The following is a 17,558-nucleotide window of genomic DNA, read 5'->3' on the forward strand; positions in this document are numbered from 1 at the left end:
GGCTTCACTTTCACAGCATCAGATCTCAGGGCTTCAGACTCCGCAGCGCCGTACTTATTTCGCAGTTACTTCCACCCGGGCAGGATGATTTAGAGGATAAATGCACCGAGCTGCAGGAGCCTCATTCCAGTGCGGCCTTCTTGCTCATGCGCCACCAAGCCCGCCCAACATTAAGCTAAAGCTGTTCAGACATCGTTGTATGTGGTGAAAACGCAAATTGATCTACTTTACACTATTAGAAACAGAGATGTATTGAGGTAGATAGACATGCATGAGGGGCGCTTGAACTCCATGCACAAGGGTGTGGGCGACTTAAAAATGTTAACATGTACCACTGAACTTCAGAGCAATATTACCAGATTGAGGGGTATTTTTATTTCCTGTACCAGGAGGCACCTACATTATATTTTGCTGCTAATTTCCTTTAAAAATCCATTTGAATTCTACTCAGCTCAGTATATAGTGCGTCTGCAGGCGAAGGATGTCACCTTCAGCAGCTTCACGCTCTGTAGAGTCCCCAGCAGGTCTTGTAGGAAGTACATCCTACAGGTTAGCCCATAGATCATGATCCAATCTCTCGATGAACCTTCAGGCATGGTATTATGCTTACAGACTGCCTACTTCTCTAGCTTGTGCATCAAAGGCACTCATAGGCGTGCCACATTCAAACTCACACAATGTTACAAATGAGACCCCCGAAAAACAACCAACAGCACTTAGCATTTATACGTTTAGCAATGCAGTGGTTGTAAAAGTGGTTATTTTTCTCTCAAAGGACAGTTTAATTTAAAGAGCTTTTGGAGTCTATATTTATTACACCGCACAAAATACCCTCTTTGGGAATACTCCTTTAAAACAAGCAGGGTTTTTCTTCATAGTGCTCTTCGTTTTTAGTTCAAAACTTAAGTGTTACAGATTTTGGTTCTCTCAACATCTACAGATTGACAATCTAGGACTCCCAGGTGCCTTTAACAGGTGCATTGACTTTATGAATTGTGGAAAATGTATTTCTGTTAAAAAGTATTCCTCTAATAGTTGTTTAAGAATAAATTTAGTAATGCAATAGCTAATGCTCTAAATGGTGCATTACTAATGCAAAAAGGTATCATACTGCCAATCTCTGTACTTTAGATCATCCAGGAATATTGACTGTAGATGTTCAACTCATTGTGTTATTTTCCTACATATTCCTACAGATAAAGTACATTTGTTCCTGAAGTGGTATTGTGTGGTGCATATACACAGACTTTTATTCCGATCTGTCCAAATCACACTGAACAAAACGCCAAAAATTGAGCCCTGTCAAAATCCAAAGTCTGCTTCTTGAATCAGACCCCATGCAGAGATGCAGACACCAGCACAGTGCTGTGTCATTAGAGGTGCAGCCCTTTGAAGCAAAGTGTTGGCATTGCAGTTGTATCAGAAATGCTTCTTAGTCTGGATGGCGGAAGCAGGCATGAGAGGTAGAGATGTGTGGCACCTGCATCACAGCACCACTGCACTATGTGCCAATGCACCACTGTACTCTCTGCTGATGCATTCTGTGCCACTGCACTCAACTCAATGTCACTCTATTGCAGTTGATGCCTCTCTACTCTCCATCACTCCACTCCATGCCACTCTAATTTATTCTGCATCACTGCACTCCACCCCACTGCATTCTACACCTCTGCAGCCTACCCTGCACCACTTCTCTCTACCCTGCACCACTCCACAACGCGCAATACTATTCCACATAGTTAAGTCCTTACCACACAATCACACTCTAAATATCTCCATGACAGTTAATACCATTTAATTACTATCCAAATAATTCCACAGCACACCATGCTTCATATTTCCACTACACAACTCCACACCACACAATTCTGCATAAAAAATTTCAAAACAACCCATCACTTCTTGATACTTCCAGAAAACCTGTCATCTCTCCCCATACACCCACTGCCCCTTTCATCTCTCCCTCACCCTACCACTAACCCTCTTATCTCACAATTTCACTTCATCCCTCTCATTCCTCCCTCTCACTTCCTAACTCCTCTCTATACTGCCTGCATACACATACTACATTCCTACACCTCCACGTGCTGTGCACTGGTTCACCTCTCGCCTCCACCAGCCCCCGGGTTCCTGTCCAACTCATCCTTCTCTCTCTCTCTCTCTCTCTCTCTCTCTCTCTCTCTCCCATACTCTGTCTCACACCTCTCTCTCACTCTCTCATGCACTCTTCCAGCCTCTCTCATGTGGTTCACTATAGGTCTTTTAGCACACAGTTTCTTTCCTGTGCCTTTTCAAGATTTCTACCCCACAAGCCCACGCTCTTCTCCTTTTCTTAGTGTGTCTTCTGCATACACAAATGGTCCCTCTTTATGCATATATGGCCTGCTCTCTGCTTCCTTCTCTCTTTCTCACATACTCTTTCTGCTCCTCTGTCTGGAGCTCATTCACTGCTTCATGCATACACTACCTATCCCTCTCTATCTACCTTTCTATCTATTCTGTGCTGCTCTCACCACTATCTATTCACCATGCCACAAAATTCCACTACACAAATACATCACACAATTCCAACCCTCAAAGTTCCACAACAAACAATTCCAATTCAACCCACATAATTCCACACCACATACATTCACTCCACTCCAAACAAAAACAAATACCTTAAAGACATTGTCATTTAGAATGACAATATATCTAATTCTCAGAAATGCGGAACCTATTGCATTGCAAATGATTGTTAATATTTATAAGACACCCGTAATTTTGACCGTAAAGGCTCATAGGGTAGGATGCAAGGTATTTTAAAAGTGGGATATGTGTGTTTAAGTTTACCTGACCTGGCAGGAACAAATCCTGAAGTATTTGTTTAACTGCTGTAAGGCCATCTCTCCCATAGACTAACTCTGAAATATATTATTACACTTAATAAGTGCTACATTCAGACTGGGAGTAGACAGAGATATGGTGTTTACACTCAAATTAATTGTAACCTAAAATCCACTTTAATGGTAAAGTCAGATTTTAGATTATAATTTTGAATAAGCCACTTCTAGAAAGTTGGCATTTTCCTGCCCAAATTTTCGGAGACTTTTCTAGGAGTTTCTAGCTGCCTGGGCATGTTAATAGTTCCCCCATCAAGAATGTGGGTTGGGCCCAGAGAGTGAACAATGGGACCTGGGTGCAGCTGAGAGAGGCTCTTGCATGCAGGATGGCTGGGTTGGTGCTGTACCCCGCCCCGATTACATTTCGAAGGAGATTGCCCACAACAAATACAAAAGCACCTGACACCAGCCTATCCTGCCATTTGCCACCCTAAACAGTTTGGGGCCATACCCAGGGGATGGGAAAGAACTAAACAGAACCAGTTTTATGGGTACGTCAGGAATTTCCCCACACAAAGGCTGGCACAGGTTATAAAAAGGAGGTCTTAGAACCACTTATCAGAACACTCCTGAATCTGTGCAAAGTTCAGAAACGGACAGCCCTACTGCTTTAAGGAGTGCCTGCTGCATGTCTGAAAGATAAAGATTGGACCTGATTTCCTTGATCTCAGGCTACCCTGAGTGACTCCAAGGGTGCGTTGGCTGGCCTTCCATGTGAGTTACAGGAACCCAACAAGCCTCTAAAGACCTCCCTATAACTGCCCAGCTGCCCAGCTGGAACTGGACCTGCCTGAGCTCTGCTACTGGCCTCTGCTGGAGTGAACAACACTCTGCCACATTTGACGACCGCCAATATGGAGCATTGGTGAGACCTGCTCTGTGTGACAACAGGGACCGTCTATGATGAGCACCCAATGCGATTCTCCAGCGATGATTGGCTGTTTTTGCTACAGCAACAGCCATCTGCGATATTCAACCTGCTTTTCGCTCGGAATGCTTCATCCTTGCAGCCTTTTCCATGTGAACTCTTTGCTCCAGACTTGAGAAGGTAACATTTCAGTGGGACTAACCAGGTCCCTGTATTCAACCCACACTCCTTCGTGGTCAGCCTAAACTTGTGACTTTCCCCAGGTATACACCAACCAGATAACCATGAGAGGTGCTTTCTGCTTCTTGTTGCTATTTTACTAAAAACTTTAAAAATCAACATCTCTGGTCCTACTGATTGGATTTTTGTTCTTCAACTATCAGTTCGTTTATTAAACTTTACTCTAGCTTTCTAAATTGTGGGCATATCATCAAGGAACGGCGTAAAATTATCGCCGCTTTAGCGCCAGAAAACTGCCGCTAAAGCGGCGATAAATTTCTTGATAATACGCCCTTGAGAATTCCAATAGAAGCCCATGTTCACACCAGAACCAGGGCTTCTATGGGAATTCACAAGGGCGTATTATCAAGCCATTATCGCCGCTTTTGCTGCAGTTTTCTGACGCTCAAGCAGCGATAATTTTAACGCCGTTCCTTGATAATATGCCCCTTGGTTTTGCGTTTTTCTTGTGTTGTATTCTCATTGTATTACTGTTTGCATTGTGCATTGTGCATAAATACTTTACATTTTGGAGATAGAAAAATAACTGCTCTCCACTCACCCTCCACTCCCCGCCCAGCACAAATTGAGAAGTGACAAACAGAGATGATGGTGATCACCACTTAAGAGTGAATACATTAACAAATTAATGGGCTGTTAAATTACTAAAATCGCAGAATGGTGAAAACCAGATTAAGGATTTACGGACATAATTATTTACATACTTATCCTTCACTTTTAATAACCAGAGCAGTTAACCAAAGTATTGGTTCCTTTATAATATATAATCCTAGCAGTCGACTGAAGTATTGTTTGTCTCATTCAAAAGATTGGAAGATGAATTTGAATATTTAGAAAAAATTGCAAAAAGGAGAAATATCTGGTAGAAATCTTCTTTCAACCGACCCTAATTTATTTTTGTTTTTATATCAAGATAAATTGTGCTGTGGCTATATAATATGGATCATAGTTGTGTGCATGGAAATGCATAATATTATTATATTTTATCGCATGAGATATGTAGTTTTCTTTTCATTTGTACTTTTTTACTAAAGAAACATATAACGCTGAAAAGCATCACTAGGAGACTGCATTGTTCGCTCTGTTAAAGTTATAACTATTGGGAGAATCAATGTGCTGCAATCTATTAACTTGTCAAATACACCACAGAGTGTTTTCAATTGCGTGGAAGACTAAAGTATACTTTTGCATTGTTACAGGGTTCCTGATATGTCTTGTAAATACAGCCTTCTCTAACGACAGTGAATGCCTACACTTTAAAAAGCAATGTATCAGTGCGTCGAGTGGCTGTCATGGTGTTTGGAATATGTTTGAAGATTTTTGCAACGTTACAGGTAATGATTATGAACACTGTCTTTCCAGAGGGTATATTATGTATATTTATCAGAATGTTCGTGTTGTACAAACTGTCTATCTAAATAGTTATACTAAATGAAAATGAATTATGTAAAATAAAGTGAATTAAATGCCAAATAGTGAGGTATGCGCCGAGATCACTGAATCATTATAATGTGCTTTGTTATTTAAGGTAAATCAAAATAGAGTATACATAAGTGTATATAACTAGTACTGGTTTTCTTTCCAGTTACCTTTTGTGATTATTGTTTTCAATATTATCCATTAACCCAAAGTTATATTTCACTTTGAGTTTGTCAAATCAATTATCTTTATTTCGGTCACAAATGACGGTAAAAGCACATACAGATAAAGTCAGGAGCATAATAAAATGAAAACAAGCAGCCTTGTTGTGGTGTTCTGTATTTATCTTTCATGCAGAGTGTTGCCAACCAGGCAATGACGTAAGGGATTAGAATGTGGGTTGGATGCTATGTTAAAATACGGAATTCTGCAAAGAAGTCACTTGGACGTGGCTTTCATGTGAATGGGGTCTCTGCCGCTAAGATACTCAATAAATCCTGCGCTTATCACTACTCCAGAAGAGTCTTTCTTCTTCAAAGTACGGGACCCACCTTTACATTTTGGCAACAAGCAATTATCCTATGTAGCAGAGCAGAGACCAAAACACTATCATTTATTGCTGGACAACATAAGAAGTTAACCTCTATCAGATGACTACAGAAGCGAACAACTCCTTACCTCTTCCGCCTCCTATGTCGTGCATGTGTTCTTGCTTAGAGACGAATCAGAGCTCCTGTTTCATTGCTGTCGGGAGTTGGAGCGGTGCTTGTGAAGAGGGGCCCTGGTGGAGAAGCACTTCTCCTGTTGCAGAACTCAGCGTCTGAAGTGCAACTGTTTCTGATCTCTTGTGGCGGAGTTTGTGAGTTGGAGCTGCCTGTCTGTTGTTTTGAGGGCTGCTTTGAGCCGTGCACATGGCAGGCTCGAGTCCTACCTGGTGGAGGTGCCATGCGCCCTGTGTGAGATCTTCTTGAAAGGCAACAAGTCTTGCGCTATTAAAAATGGGTCCCCTGAGTGTATCAGTGACCTCCTTACATCATGCGTGTGCAACGCATGCAGCGTTTGTAGGAGAGTAGGATCTGCTTCACATGGTTACCCCCACTTTTTGCTGCTGTAACACTGTTTTTCAACTTTAGTCTGGCTTTTGCCCTGCTATTCAGGACCCCAGCCTAGCTGCTTCCTCTCTAAATGTATTCCCTCTACTTTAGGTACACTCCAGATTGGATTCTGGGCTACCCTTGTGAGTCCCTAGTATATGGTATACTATATACCCAGGGCATAGGTACCCCAGAGGCCTACCAGGGGCTGAAGCATGTATTATGCCACCCCTGGAAAGCCCTCCAAAATGACACCACAGGTCTGCTACTGCAGCCTGGGTAAGTTGGTGCATGCACCCCTTACAGAGATATAGGTCCACTATATCTCACCTATCACTGCACATAGAAACCTATCACTCACCCCTATGGCAGGCCTTATCAATCCTGAAGGCAGGGTGCTTGGTTATAAGTGAGAGGGTGCCCAGGCATGAGCTGAGCCCCTCTGCAGCCTTCGGAATCTATCCTCCGGGGTTGTCAGTGGTGCAGCCTGACCATATACTGAATTATAACTAAAACGGTTAATGTTAACTTTGGACTGGCTGCACAGAAACATGTCGTGTTTTGTGTCAAACACATTGGAATCATACCCCCACACCAATTCCTGATGTGAGAATATGATCCCACCCTTCTAGAGGGAGAGACATGACAGCACTGGTATACCCGGTACCAACTTAACACAGCCCAGGCATCACAAAATAGATGCTGCAGCCACAGACACGGGTCTGGCCTCCTGCTGCTGACCGAAACTCCAGCAGGGGAGGCCTGGACAATAGGTTTCCTGTCACAGGGAGGTGTACCACCTCCCAGTCAGGCTGATGTGTATTGGGGTTGGGTGGGAGCACTCTCAGAGTCCTTTGAAGTCCTGCACTGGGGGCACATTTGGTGTCCCTGTGCATTTTCCAGCTCAAACCGGTTCAGGGGCTTCCAGCCCCTGCTCTGGCGTGAAACTGGACAAAGGAAATGGGTGTAGCCACCCCTCTTGCCAAACCCTCCCATAGGTGGGTCCCCTAAGATAGTCCAACCCCTTCCTTAAGTATAAGTACGGCACCCCTGGCAACAGGACTTTAGATATCCCTGGACAAAACTCTGCAACTGAGTCCTGGAACTTTGACTCTCTACTCAAGACTAGAGGACGGAAGAAATCTCCCATGGGGTGAAGGAGTGACTCCCCTGCTTGGCAGGCACCAACAAAGCAATTGTCGTTCTGCATCTCTGAAGCTTCCGGCGGACGCCGAAGACTTTGCAACACAGGAAGAGGATTTCCAGACTTCTCAGAGGCCGACCCGAGTCCCGAGCAAAGCTGAGACTCGCAGCCCTCGTGAGTAGCGTGGAACGGGAACTCCTGGTCAACGTGCACATTTGCAAGTGCATTGACTTCTCGACATCTCTTGAAGTCATACTTGGAGTTACTTGTACCCCCACCTCGAGCAGAGAATCCACCGAGGATTGTCAGCCTAGTCACCCCGAGTGACTCGTGGGCTGCCATTTTGTGATTCCCTGGTCCATCAACTGGTGGGTCACTGTGAAGGTAACTTTGATTTTCCTTGGGCTTCTCTGGTTGCTCCAGATGTTCCCTGACTCCCTACCAAGGTGAGTCCCTCAGACCTTGCTGGTCTGCACCGAAGAATCTTTCTCCTTTCTGCGTGGGTTGCTGTTGCCAAGGCTTGTTGTGTCCAATCCGGGCACCGATGCTGCAGCACTCAACATCCTTCGTCGGACAGCTTGAATCCAGCTCCTGGTCATCCTCGACGCCTCCTGGTCCTCGTGGCTGAAGAGTCAAGCGTCACTGTTGTGTGTCGATTTAGATACCGTATATAGGTTTTCCCGATTTGTCCTTATATAGGCACAATTCGCATTGCCCATATTTAGGCATAGAAATCCTACCCTTATTTAGGCATTATCCATGCTAACCAAATACAGGCATGGCCACTTACATCAGTTCATTTACGTCACAGCGAGTTCTTGGAAAACCAGACTCTTCCCCTTGCTTGGATATTGATTTCTCCAAGAACTCATTTATTATGCATGAACATCTATTCCTTAGGGGTTCATTCATGACGTTCTTCTGCCCGACTTTCACATCAATACTGGCATTCCTAAACACCTTCAAGGTATAAATATACCTTCACTTACCATGGCAAACCACGGTTCGGCTACCTACTTGCACAACGCGGCTCGCCACGGCAAGTTCGGAAGGAAGTCAAGTCCCCGCCTGACGCACTGACCAAACGCTGTCATCCTCCTCGCAGAGAATCCAGATCCAGTGTTTTCTGACTCCCCTTGCGGGGTGTTAGAGATCGAAACTCGGAAAGAGATTCCAACCTCACTCATTCTAATATATGGAGCGGACTAGAACCTAGAGGGACTTTTTTCAAATCTTGGCAACTATAGCTGAACTAGACTATAGACAAATAGCACCTACTTCTTACCTTGTACTACACTTAGGTTAGGAACACTGGGGTAGAACTAGCTAGAAGTATCAGATGAGTATTAACATTTTAGCCTGTGTTATTTATGTATGTATTTTTATGAATATCTTCCATAGCTACAAACCATGATGTTGCAGTATTATTTTATCTTACTGCTAACTCTGTACATATTTTACTTCGCATTCTGTCTTACGATTGTAGCAGTTCATATCTCTTGCACGAGAAATAAGACTGTTCAATAAACCCCTTTTATTGAAACACCCGTCGATCTATTTCTGTGTAACTCTGTAGAAATGAAGCATGCACGATTGACTGAGTGAAACTGTTATCTATTGTTTCCACGATTCTGAAATTGTTCCGACTCTAAGGGAAATACAGTTGTCATGTTTATGCGGTTGTCAGAAACTAATCCCTTCTTGATCATTCGAGAAGTTTTCTAGTGACCTCTGAGTTAGCTGGCACACACAAGTAATTAAGTTTAATGTACTCAATAGAGACATAATGACCTCAGTCCTATGTCAAAACTATAGTGTATATTATTCCAATGCGCAGAGCCTATCAGGGATATAGGAACTACACTACATAGCGCCCAACGGTTTGGTAAGGCACTAATTTAACGCTAGATACTGAAGTAACTCAGTCGTGTTTTCTCAGAGACCCGTACTCATAATACTCCATAAGACGTCTGGAGTGAGTAGGGATAATATCCGCCATTGCTGAGTAGGAAAAAAATCCTATGTATTAGCTTTTTGGTTTATTCAACGTTGAAGGATACAGTGTTCCAAAATATTGTGCACCTTATCTTTGTTCCCTTGAAACTTGCTCTGCAATTTTCATTAAACAAATGTCCCTAAACGAGGATAATAACACCGGAACCGATGAAATGTGAGAATCATCGCTCCAAATTTAAGGAGAGCCATCACTCTAACACGTATAAAACATGGCCTGACACCAAGAGGTGGTAGAGCAGTTTTTGTGATAGAGGCACATGAATCTCACCAGACAGAGGTATTCTGTTCATGGATAGTATTCCCAGAATCAAATCCAGTAACTAAAGCGTTTCACTTCTACAAAAAAGATGAACCACCTGAGGAATATAGCCATTTCAAGGATATTGAAATTCCACCCACATACCAGGAGCATGATCTCTGGTTTAAAGCCACCCTAAAACATTACAATCACATTAGCAGGCTCGGTCCACTAGGTAGACCAGGAGCAACATGGCCGATTTTAGCCGGCTACGCACCTCATCCAGACATTGCTTCAATGTCAGACGTAGAATTACTTAATCAGATACAAAATTTATTAGAATTACACAGTTAAACCACAACTGTCTGAAAGTCCCGAAAAGGCCTTTACTAAAAACAATCCTACCTCTTCTAAAAAGAAGTGGGAAAATAACAAACAACATTCAAAAGAGAAAGATTCTCAATCCCGAGGTAGGTCTCCTCAAAAGGATCCCTCTGAAAGGAGGTATAACCTCAGGAATAGGGATAATTTGAGAAAACCTAACAGGTATCAAGATACTGATACACGTTCCTCTTGTACCTTTCAGATATCGTCACAGACATCTGAAAGAAGAGGACTGTCAGATAAAAAAGAAGAACGCGTGAAATCCAAAGACGATCAACACGTTCAGAAAAACAAAACAAAACCTCAATTCTCCAAGAAGAAAGTAGCAGGTCTGAAGATCAGACATGCCGAGGATTCTGAGAACACAACTCAAGAACCAAGAATAGGCTCAGATAATGTTGGACAGCACAGCAGAAGTATCAATAGCTCACCAGAACCTGAAGGGACTTCTGGAGACAGTGGACCTGAATGAAGACATTCGAGTTGAAATTGCAGACACCAGGGTTAGTTCTCCACAAAGGTTATATGAAATAACACTCCGGCTGGAGGGAGACATCCCAAGAAAAGTGAAAGCACTCAGTTCAGTTCATAAAGCTTTATTCGGAGCTTGACAAAAGTCCATAAAAGCAGATCATACATTATAAAACATCAGTGATATACAAAAACAAACAACAAAAAAGTAAGTCATAAAAACTTCATCTATACGACTAGAACAGACAAGTGGTTAAAATACAGCAGAATGACAATTGAAAAAATAATACTAGGCCTTGCCTTGATAGCTTTGAGAAGAAATGTAGCAGTAAAAAAGCAAACATCAGGTGGGGGGTTAAATATCAGTTTCATGGTGTCTTTAACAGTCCTAACACCAAATTTCTTGAAAACAGGTTTTAAAAAAGCAATGCGGTAATTACCATAGAGTGGGCAGAACAATAAAAAGTGCATAGTGCTTTGAGCTGTAGTGCCATCGCAAGGGCAAGGTCCAATCGGGTGTTTTTTGGTATTGGGAAATGCCACTAAATGGTGAACAATCCCAAGGCGCAGTCTAGTTAGAACGAACCTGTGGGAGGGTCTAGTTACAAAGCTCAAGTAAGGTTGATAGCCTAACAACTCACAACAGCTGTCATAGAGCATACAGGTGGATAAGTTGCTACTGGCCTTCAAACGTCGCTCGTACTTTAGAAACATAAAAACAGATTTCAGTTCCCTTTTGGTCAAACTATTGGCAGCATAACAATCCTCATATAAGTTAAGACCATATATTTCCTTATAGCTGCTCATAACAAAATTTACCCAAGGGATCTTTAAATGATTGTCTAGGGACAAACAGTCCTTGATAATAGCTCTATTCAAGGAGGTCTCCTCCTTAGCCCAGATGGCACGCCACAGCAGAAGAGGTCTATGGGCAACAGAATCCGAAAGATAATGTATTCCGAGTTCCCTATGCACCAGATCGGTTGACGCTGAGATAGGCAAGCAGAGTAGTCTTTTTAAAAACAGATTTTCCTCCACTTGTAGACTCCCAGCCGATACATGCCCCCAGTCACCTGCTCCATAAAGGGCGATTGAGAGACACCTCATCTGGTAGATTTTCAACATATCTCCAATCCGCCTATCCCCTATTTTGGAAGCGAACGTAAACACCCCGTGGGCACATTTCGCCATTCTTGCTCTAACATGGGTGGCTTCGCTGGACCAGCTACCTGTCTTGGAGAAGGTGATACCTAGATAGTTAAAAGTGTCAACCATCTGGACCCTATGCCCTTCGATAAAAAAGGGATGCGGTTTTTTACGGCCCTTGCCACATTCCATAACAAATGTCTTTGATTTATTAATCACCAGCTTCCTTTCCCCAATGAACATGGAAAACCTGTCCATGAGGCGTTGAAGGCCGACGGGGGTCCTGGAGAGAAGAATGGCATCGTCCGCATAAAGTAGGACTGGGACGTGGAAGTCAAGTATATTTGGGGCATCTGCCGCCACAGTCCTTAAAACAGAGTCAACCTCATTGATAAAAAGTGTGAAAAGCAGGGGAGCAAGCACACACCCCTGTCTAATTCCACGCTTAACAGTAAACTTTGGGGTACATTCCCCCCCTGGGCCATATCGGACGCTAGAACTGAGATTGGCATAGAGTCTGGCCAAAAAGTAAACAATACCCTCCGGTGCCCCCATTTCAAGTAGTTTCTCCCATAGAATCTTATGATTAACCATATCGAAGGCACTACTTAAATCTGCAAAGCAGAGGAAAAGGGAACCTTTCTTGGCCATGGTGTATTTCCCTATAAGTAGTTCTAGGTTGAGACACTGTTCTACTGTGCCTCGACCCTTCCTAAATCCATATTGGGAATTAGCCAAGATGTTATTTGTTTCGGCCCATTCTTCTAATCTAACAAGAAGTACCCGACTCATAATTTTCACGGAGGAGTCTAAGAGGGAGATTGGGCGATAGTTCTTAGCATCCCTCTTCTCCCCCTTTTTATAAATAGGAATTATAATAGATTCCTTCCATGTAGGCGGGGCACCGTAACAAACAGCTGCATTAAATACTTTGGTCAGTAGCGGGCCCCAAATCTCTGGTTCTTTTTTATAGACGTCAACCGGCACCCCGTCTGGCCCCTGGGCCTTCCCTCCTTAGCTTGCGATGATACATTTCCTGACCTCGGTAGGGGAGATGTCTAAGGGAATGAGTGGCCAGTCCCCTCCTCCTACGTCCATGGGTTTAGCTGAATCAAAGATCAAGGAAAAGTGAGAGACCCAACTTCCCGCACTGACGTTTGCCGACAGAACAGGTATCTCCTCGTTCTTTAAGAAAGGACTGTTGACTGTAGCCCAGAATAAAGAGGAATCAGAGGTTTCGGCGGCCTGGTCTAACTTGTCCCAGGCCTCTCGCCTAAGTTCTGCCTTTCTTTCAGAAACTGCTGCCCGATAGATAGCCCTAAGCTGCCTAATCAGGGTTGTGTCCCTTTGTTTAGCTGCCAGTGCCTCTTTGAGGCTCTTGAGGGCGGCAGTACTGGCATGGTCAAACCACCCCCTTTGCCGATTTAGGTTGCCCTTGAGTTGCTTGGTGAGTTTAGCTTCAATGCTAAGATTAATATCAATAAACTTATACAGGATTACATCAGCCAGCTCTTTACTCACTAGAATAGCATCAATTTCATTTATACAATTTACAATAATGGAATTAGACAAAAGGTCTGCCTTATCCCCCTTCCACCTAATTCTGATTCCATTGGGTCGGTGTGGTTCAATGTTATCAACTATACATGGTTTAGGACCTTGATTGGCCTTCCAAAGCACCGTCTCCATGGACCGAGGGGGCTGAACACCATGGATTAAGGCTGGAAGAGGTACAAATAAAGTCAATAACAGTATTAGCATTTCTACCCGTAAAAGTGGGGAGGATTTCACCAGAAGCGCCCCTCCCATTTCCCAAGATCTCCATATCGTATGTCATCAGGATTTTGTTTAATGAATCACCGTACGGGTTATGGGGGAAATGGGGGACTCCCTCATCCCGACAATTTACGAAACCACAGACCCTATGGGCAGAGGATGGACAAGCAGAAGTGTTAAAATCCCCCAACCAGATAAAATCAAAAGCAATATCATTTCCCGTTACAATATTTGCCAAAGCGGCCTCCAAGGCATATACTACCTGTTGCCTAGTATTATCAAAAACATTGTTATAAAAATTAATTAAAAGGATATTTCTATCCTGCTCCTTACAAAGCCATAGAATCTGGGAATGGGCCCCAATCAGGACATGTTTCTTTACAGTAAGTGGAACATCAACAGAAATCAATGTCAGAAGGCCACCCTTGGCTCTTCCCGAGTTTGAAGCCACAGCCGGTAATTGGTATGAAACAAAGCCATTATAGTTAATGGGGTCCAGACTCCAGGTTTCCTGAAAGCATATTATATTAAAAAGATTGATAAAATCAAACCAACCTAGACATTCATCCTTATGTAATAGTCCCGCAACATTCCAACAAGCAATAAAACACGAGCCAGAATTAGCTGGGTGAGTGAGGGTGTTCGATGCAGTCCTATCCCTTCCAGCATTAACTGGTCTATCGTGTTCATGAACCACTACAGAGTCTAGATGGCTTACACCGGTACCAGTGATAGTAATGGGCTCCGTACTAATTAATACCCCAGGGACCGAACTAGAACTCCTCTTACCCATAAGAACGTCCTCAATCCCTGCATCAACTGGGAGGGGCTCCAGTCAATCATTGCAATCAAGCCCACTCAATGGCTGGAATCTGTTATACATAGGGATAACAGGGGCGGCACACAAGTTCTGGACTCTGGGCCTACGCCGGTGGTACTCATCATCAGGGGCCGCAAAGAAATACCTTGATCACTCGCAGGGAGAGATGCGGCTTTGATTAGTACTGTAGAGGTAAGTTGAGGGTTACGAAAATTAATGACTATACAGTCACCTTCACAGGTCTTACGTGATTTGCCAACCCAGTTGGTTCTCCTAGTACTTAGTATATCCCTTGATAGGGCTACAGGGAAGTCACACTGTCGGTGAAGCCAGTCCACAGTCTTGTTCTTTAATGACGAGTGGGATTCTCCATATTCAGGATTACCGCCATGCCTCTTAACAGGGGGGACGTTGGTCAAGACGGCTACAAAGGGAGCACAGGTAGGTGGCAGGTCCGGCTGAGGGCTACTATGGCTGTAGGTATTTACGTCATGGCCCATCAGTTTCCCTGGTACTGTATTAGAGGGTAGTTTAGTGGAATCCGGCCGCTGAGGTGGTATATTGGGAACTACAGATGGAGTTCCATGAGCATTCCCGGGACTGCGATTAGAATTTCTACTCCCAGCCGTCAATAAAACTGAATTAGATGAGATTAGAGGTATCTCATCAGGCACCAGGATATTAGCGCTAGTATTCGTACCGGGTCTAGCCTTGAGAAAAGAGTCCAAGATGCCTCCCAGTCTGGCTACTTCATCGGTAATTGTGGTAAGTTTAGTCAAAAGGGGTTTAACCAATAGGTCAAACTTGGCATCTATAGCATTTATTAAGAAATCCAACTGCTCTTTATCAAGGGTGACCTTGGTTCCATCCAGTAGCACTGGTTGGGCTTGTTGATTTTTGAGCGGTGGGGGGTCGTTTTTCTTAGCATGACGATTCCCTCCTCGCTTAGGCTGGGTGGTATTGCTGGTGTTCCTGCATGTGCGTGTTAATCTTTGGCGTCTAGGGACAGTCAGGCTGGGGGTTGGTGTATCAAGTATAACGACTTGGCCAGATTCCAGGTCGTTAGAAGGCTCAGGGGTACCACTTTCCAAACTTAAAGTATCCGTTGGAGCTCCCTCAATTGTACAGTCCATGAGATCTAAGGGTGTACTGACATCCTGATTGATAGGAGGCTGGGGGGCCGGACAATTGGGCGGGGGGGAGTTCGTACTTTGTGACCCCGGCCGACCTAAGGACTTCCTGCGTTCTTGGTTGATTTTATCAACCATCTTGACCAGATAGTTGTCCATGGTTGTGGTCGTGGCTGCTGGCTTAGCTTTAGGCATGATAGCTAAGACCGGGACCAAAACCCCACTACAGGTCTCACTGGTACAAACAGCAGACTAAGAGCTTTCACCGAATATACCAGCCTATCCCAGATAGATTAGCACGTGCAACCACCAAACGCCTTGATAAATAAATTAATAAACAGTGGTAGCTAGTCAGGACCACCCACAGAAAAATAGCGTTATAATATTAGACAGTAAACCAGTCTGCTGCCCCCACCTACCCCCTCCTGTCCCGGACTGTCACAGACTGTCCGCCCTTTGTCCGGGCTTCGTCCTGGGCGTCCCGCGGCGCATCCCGCGCTGCGGCACCCAATGATATTAATAAGAGAAGAGGGCCAATGGGCGTGGAGGCGGTCCGCGGCTCAGGTGCGGGCAGTCAGGCAGGTATGCACGGGCTCCTGGGAACCGTAGTCCGTTCCCCGGCCTCTCACCCCCTCGTAAGCAACGGTGTCTCCAAAGCAGCTTCTCCCGATGTATCAGGGCTCAGAGTGACAAATGCCCCAGCAGCGAAGCGGGACCCGCGCCAGCGGGTTCCGCGAGCAGTTTTAAATGATTGTGGGCGTGGAGGCGGTCCGCGGCTCAGGTGCGGGCAGTCAGGCAGGTATGCACGGGCTCCTGGGAACCGTAGTCTGTTCCCCGGCCTCTCACCCCCTCGTAAGCAACGGTGTCTCCAAAGCAGCTTCTCCCGATGTATCAGGGCTCAGAGTGACAAATGCCCCAGCAGCGAAGCGGGACCCGCGCCAGCGGGTTCCGCGAGCAGTTTTAAATGATTGTGGGCGTGGAGGCGGTCCGCGGCTCAGGTGCGGGCAGTCAGGCAGGTATGCACGGGCTCCTGGGAACCGTAGTCCGTTCCCCGGCCTCTCACCCCCTCGTAAGCAACGGTGTCTCCAAAGCAGCTTCTCCCGATGTATCAGGGCTCAGAGTGACAAATGCCCCAGCAGCGAAGCGTGAAAGCACTCTTTTGGGCACGACTTTCAAAGGGTTATGATATACTTCTAGCAGAACGGGACTGGCCACCAGAATTTGTCAGAGAGTGCCCACATGGCGAAGACATCATTATGCCAGCCTTCTCTAACCATGTTCCAGTACTTTTAAAATATACTTATACCAGGAAATGGGCAGTGACCCAAGCCCCAGCATTATACAAAAATCATGTAGGATTGAATGAGGATTCACCTCACCATAAGATCCAGTTAAAAAATCGACCAACTGCACAAAGGCATTATCCAATTAAGCAAGAAGCTAAAAAACAGGTCAGGGAGATCCTAGATCAACTTGAATACCAAGGGGTGATTGAAACATGCACCTCATTAATGAACAATCCTATGTTTCCAGTTTCCTAACCAGACAATACATATCGTCTAGTTTGGATTACAGACACCTAAACTCTTGTTGTAAAACATTTGCATTGCAAAATGCACATAGTACAGCTTTAATGAATAACATTGTGCGTAAAAAATATAAAACCACATTAGATATTTCTAATGGTTTCTTTTGTCAAAACATAGCACCTGAAAGTAGGTATTTGACAGCTTTCTCAATAATGGGGATCCAGCATCAATTCTGTCATCTCCCTCAGGGATTCAAGAATAGTCCAGGGTTATTCTCAGCAAGGGTAACAGAGTTACTACAAATGTATGATGATAAGGCATTGTCATATGTCGATGATATCTATCTGACAGACGATGACCTGAACAGGCACTTGAACAGGGTGAATACCATTATACTGGGT

At 44.4% G+C, this 17,558-nt stretch overlaps 1 protein-coding gene across 1 annotated transcript in view; it reads left to right on the forward strand.

The window, feature by feature from the left end:
* GFRAL (GDNF family receptor alpha like) overlaps positions 1-17,558 on the forward strand; it is a 1,025,020-nt gene that overhangs the window by 196,030 nt on the left and 811,432 nt on the right. The window contains exon 2 of the mRNA XM_085610866.1: positions 5,190-5,324. Within this exon, the coding sequence (XP_085466992.1) occupies positions 5,190-5,324 (135 nt within the window). The remainder of the gene's footprint in view (positions 1-5,189; positions 5,325-17,558) is intronic.

Source organism: Triturus cristatus, chromosome 6 (genome assembly GCF_964204655.1).
Source record: "Triturus cristatus chromosome 6, aTriCri1.1, whole genome shotgun sequence".
Taxonomy (NCBI): Eukaryota; Metazoa; Chordata; class Amphibia; order Caudata; family Salamandridae; genus Triturus; species Triturus cristatus.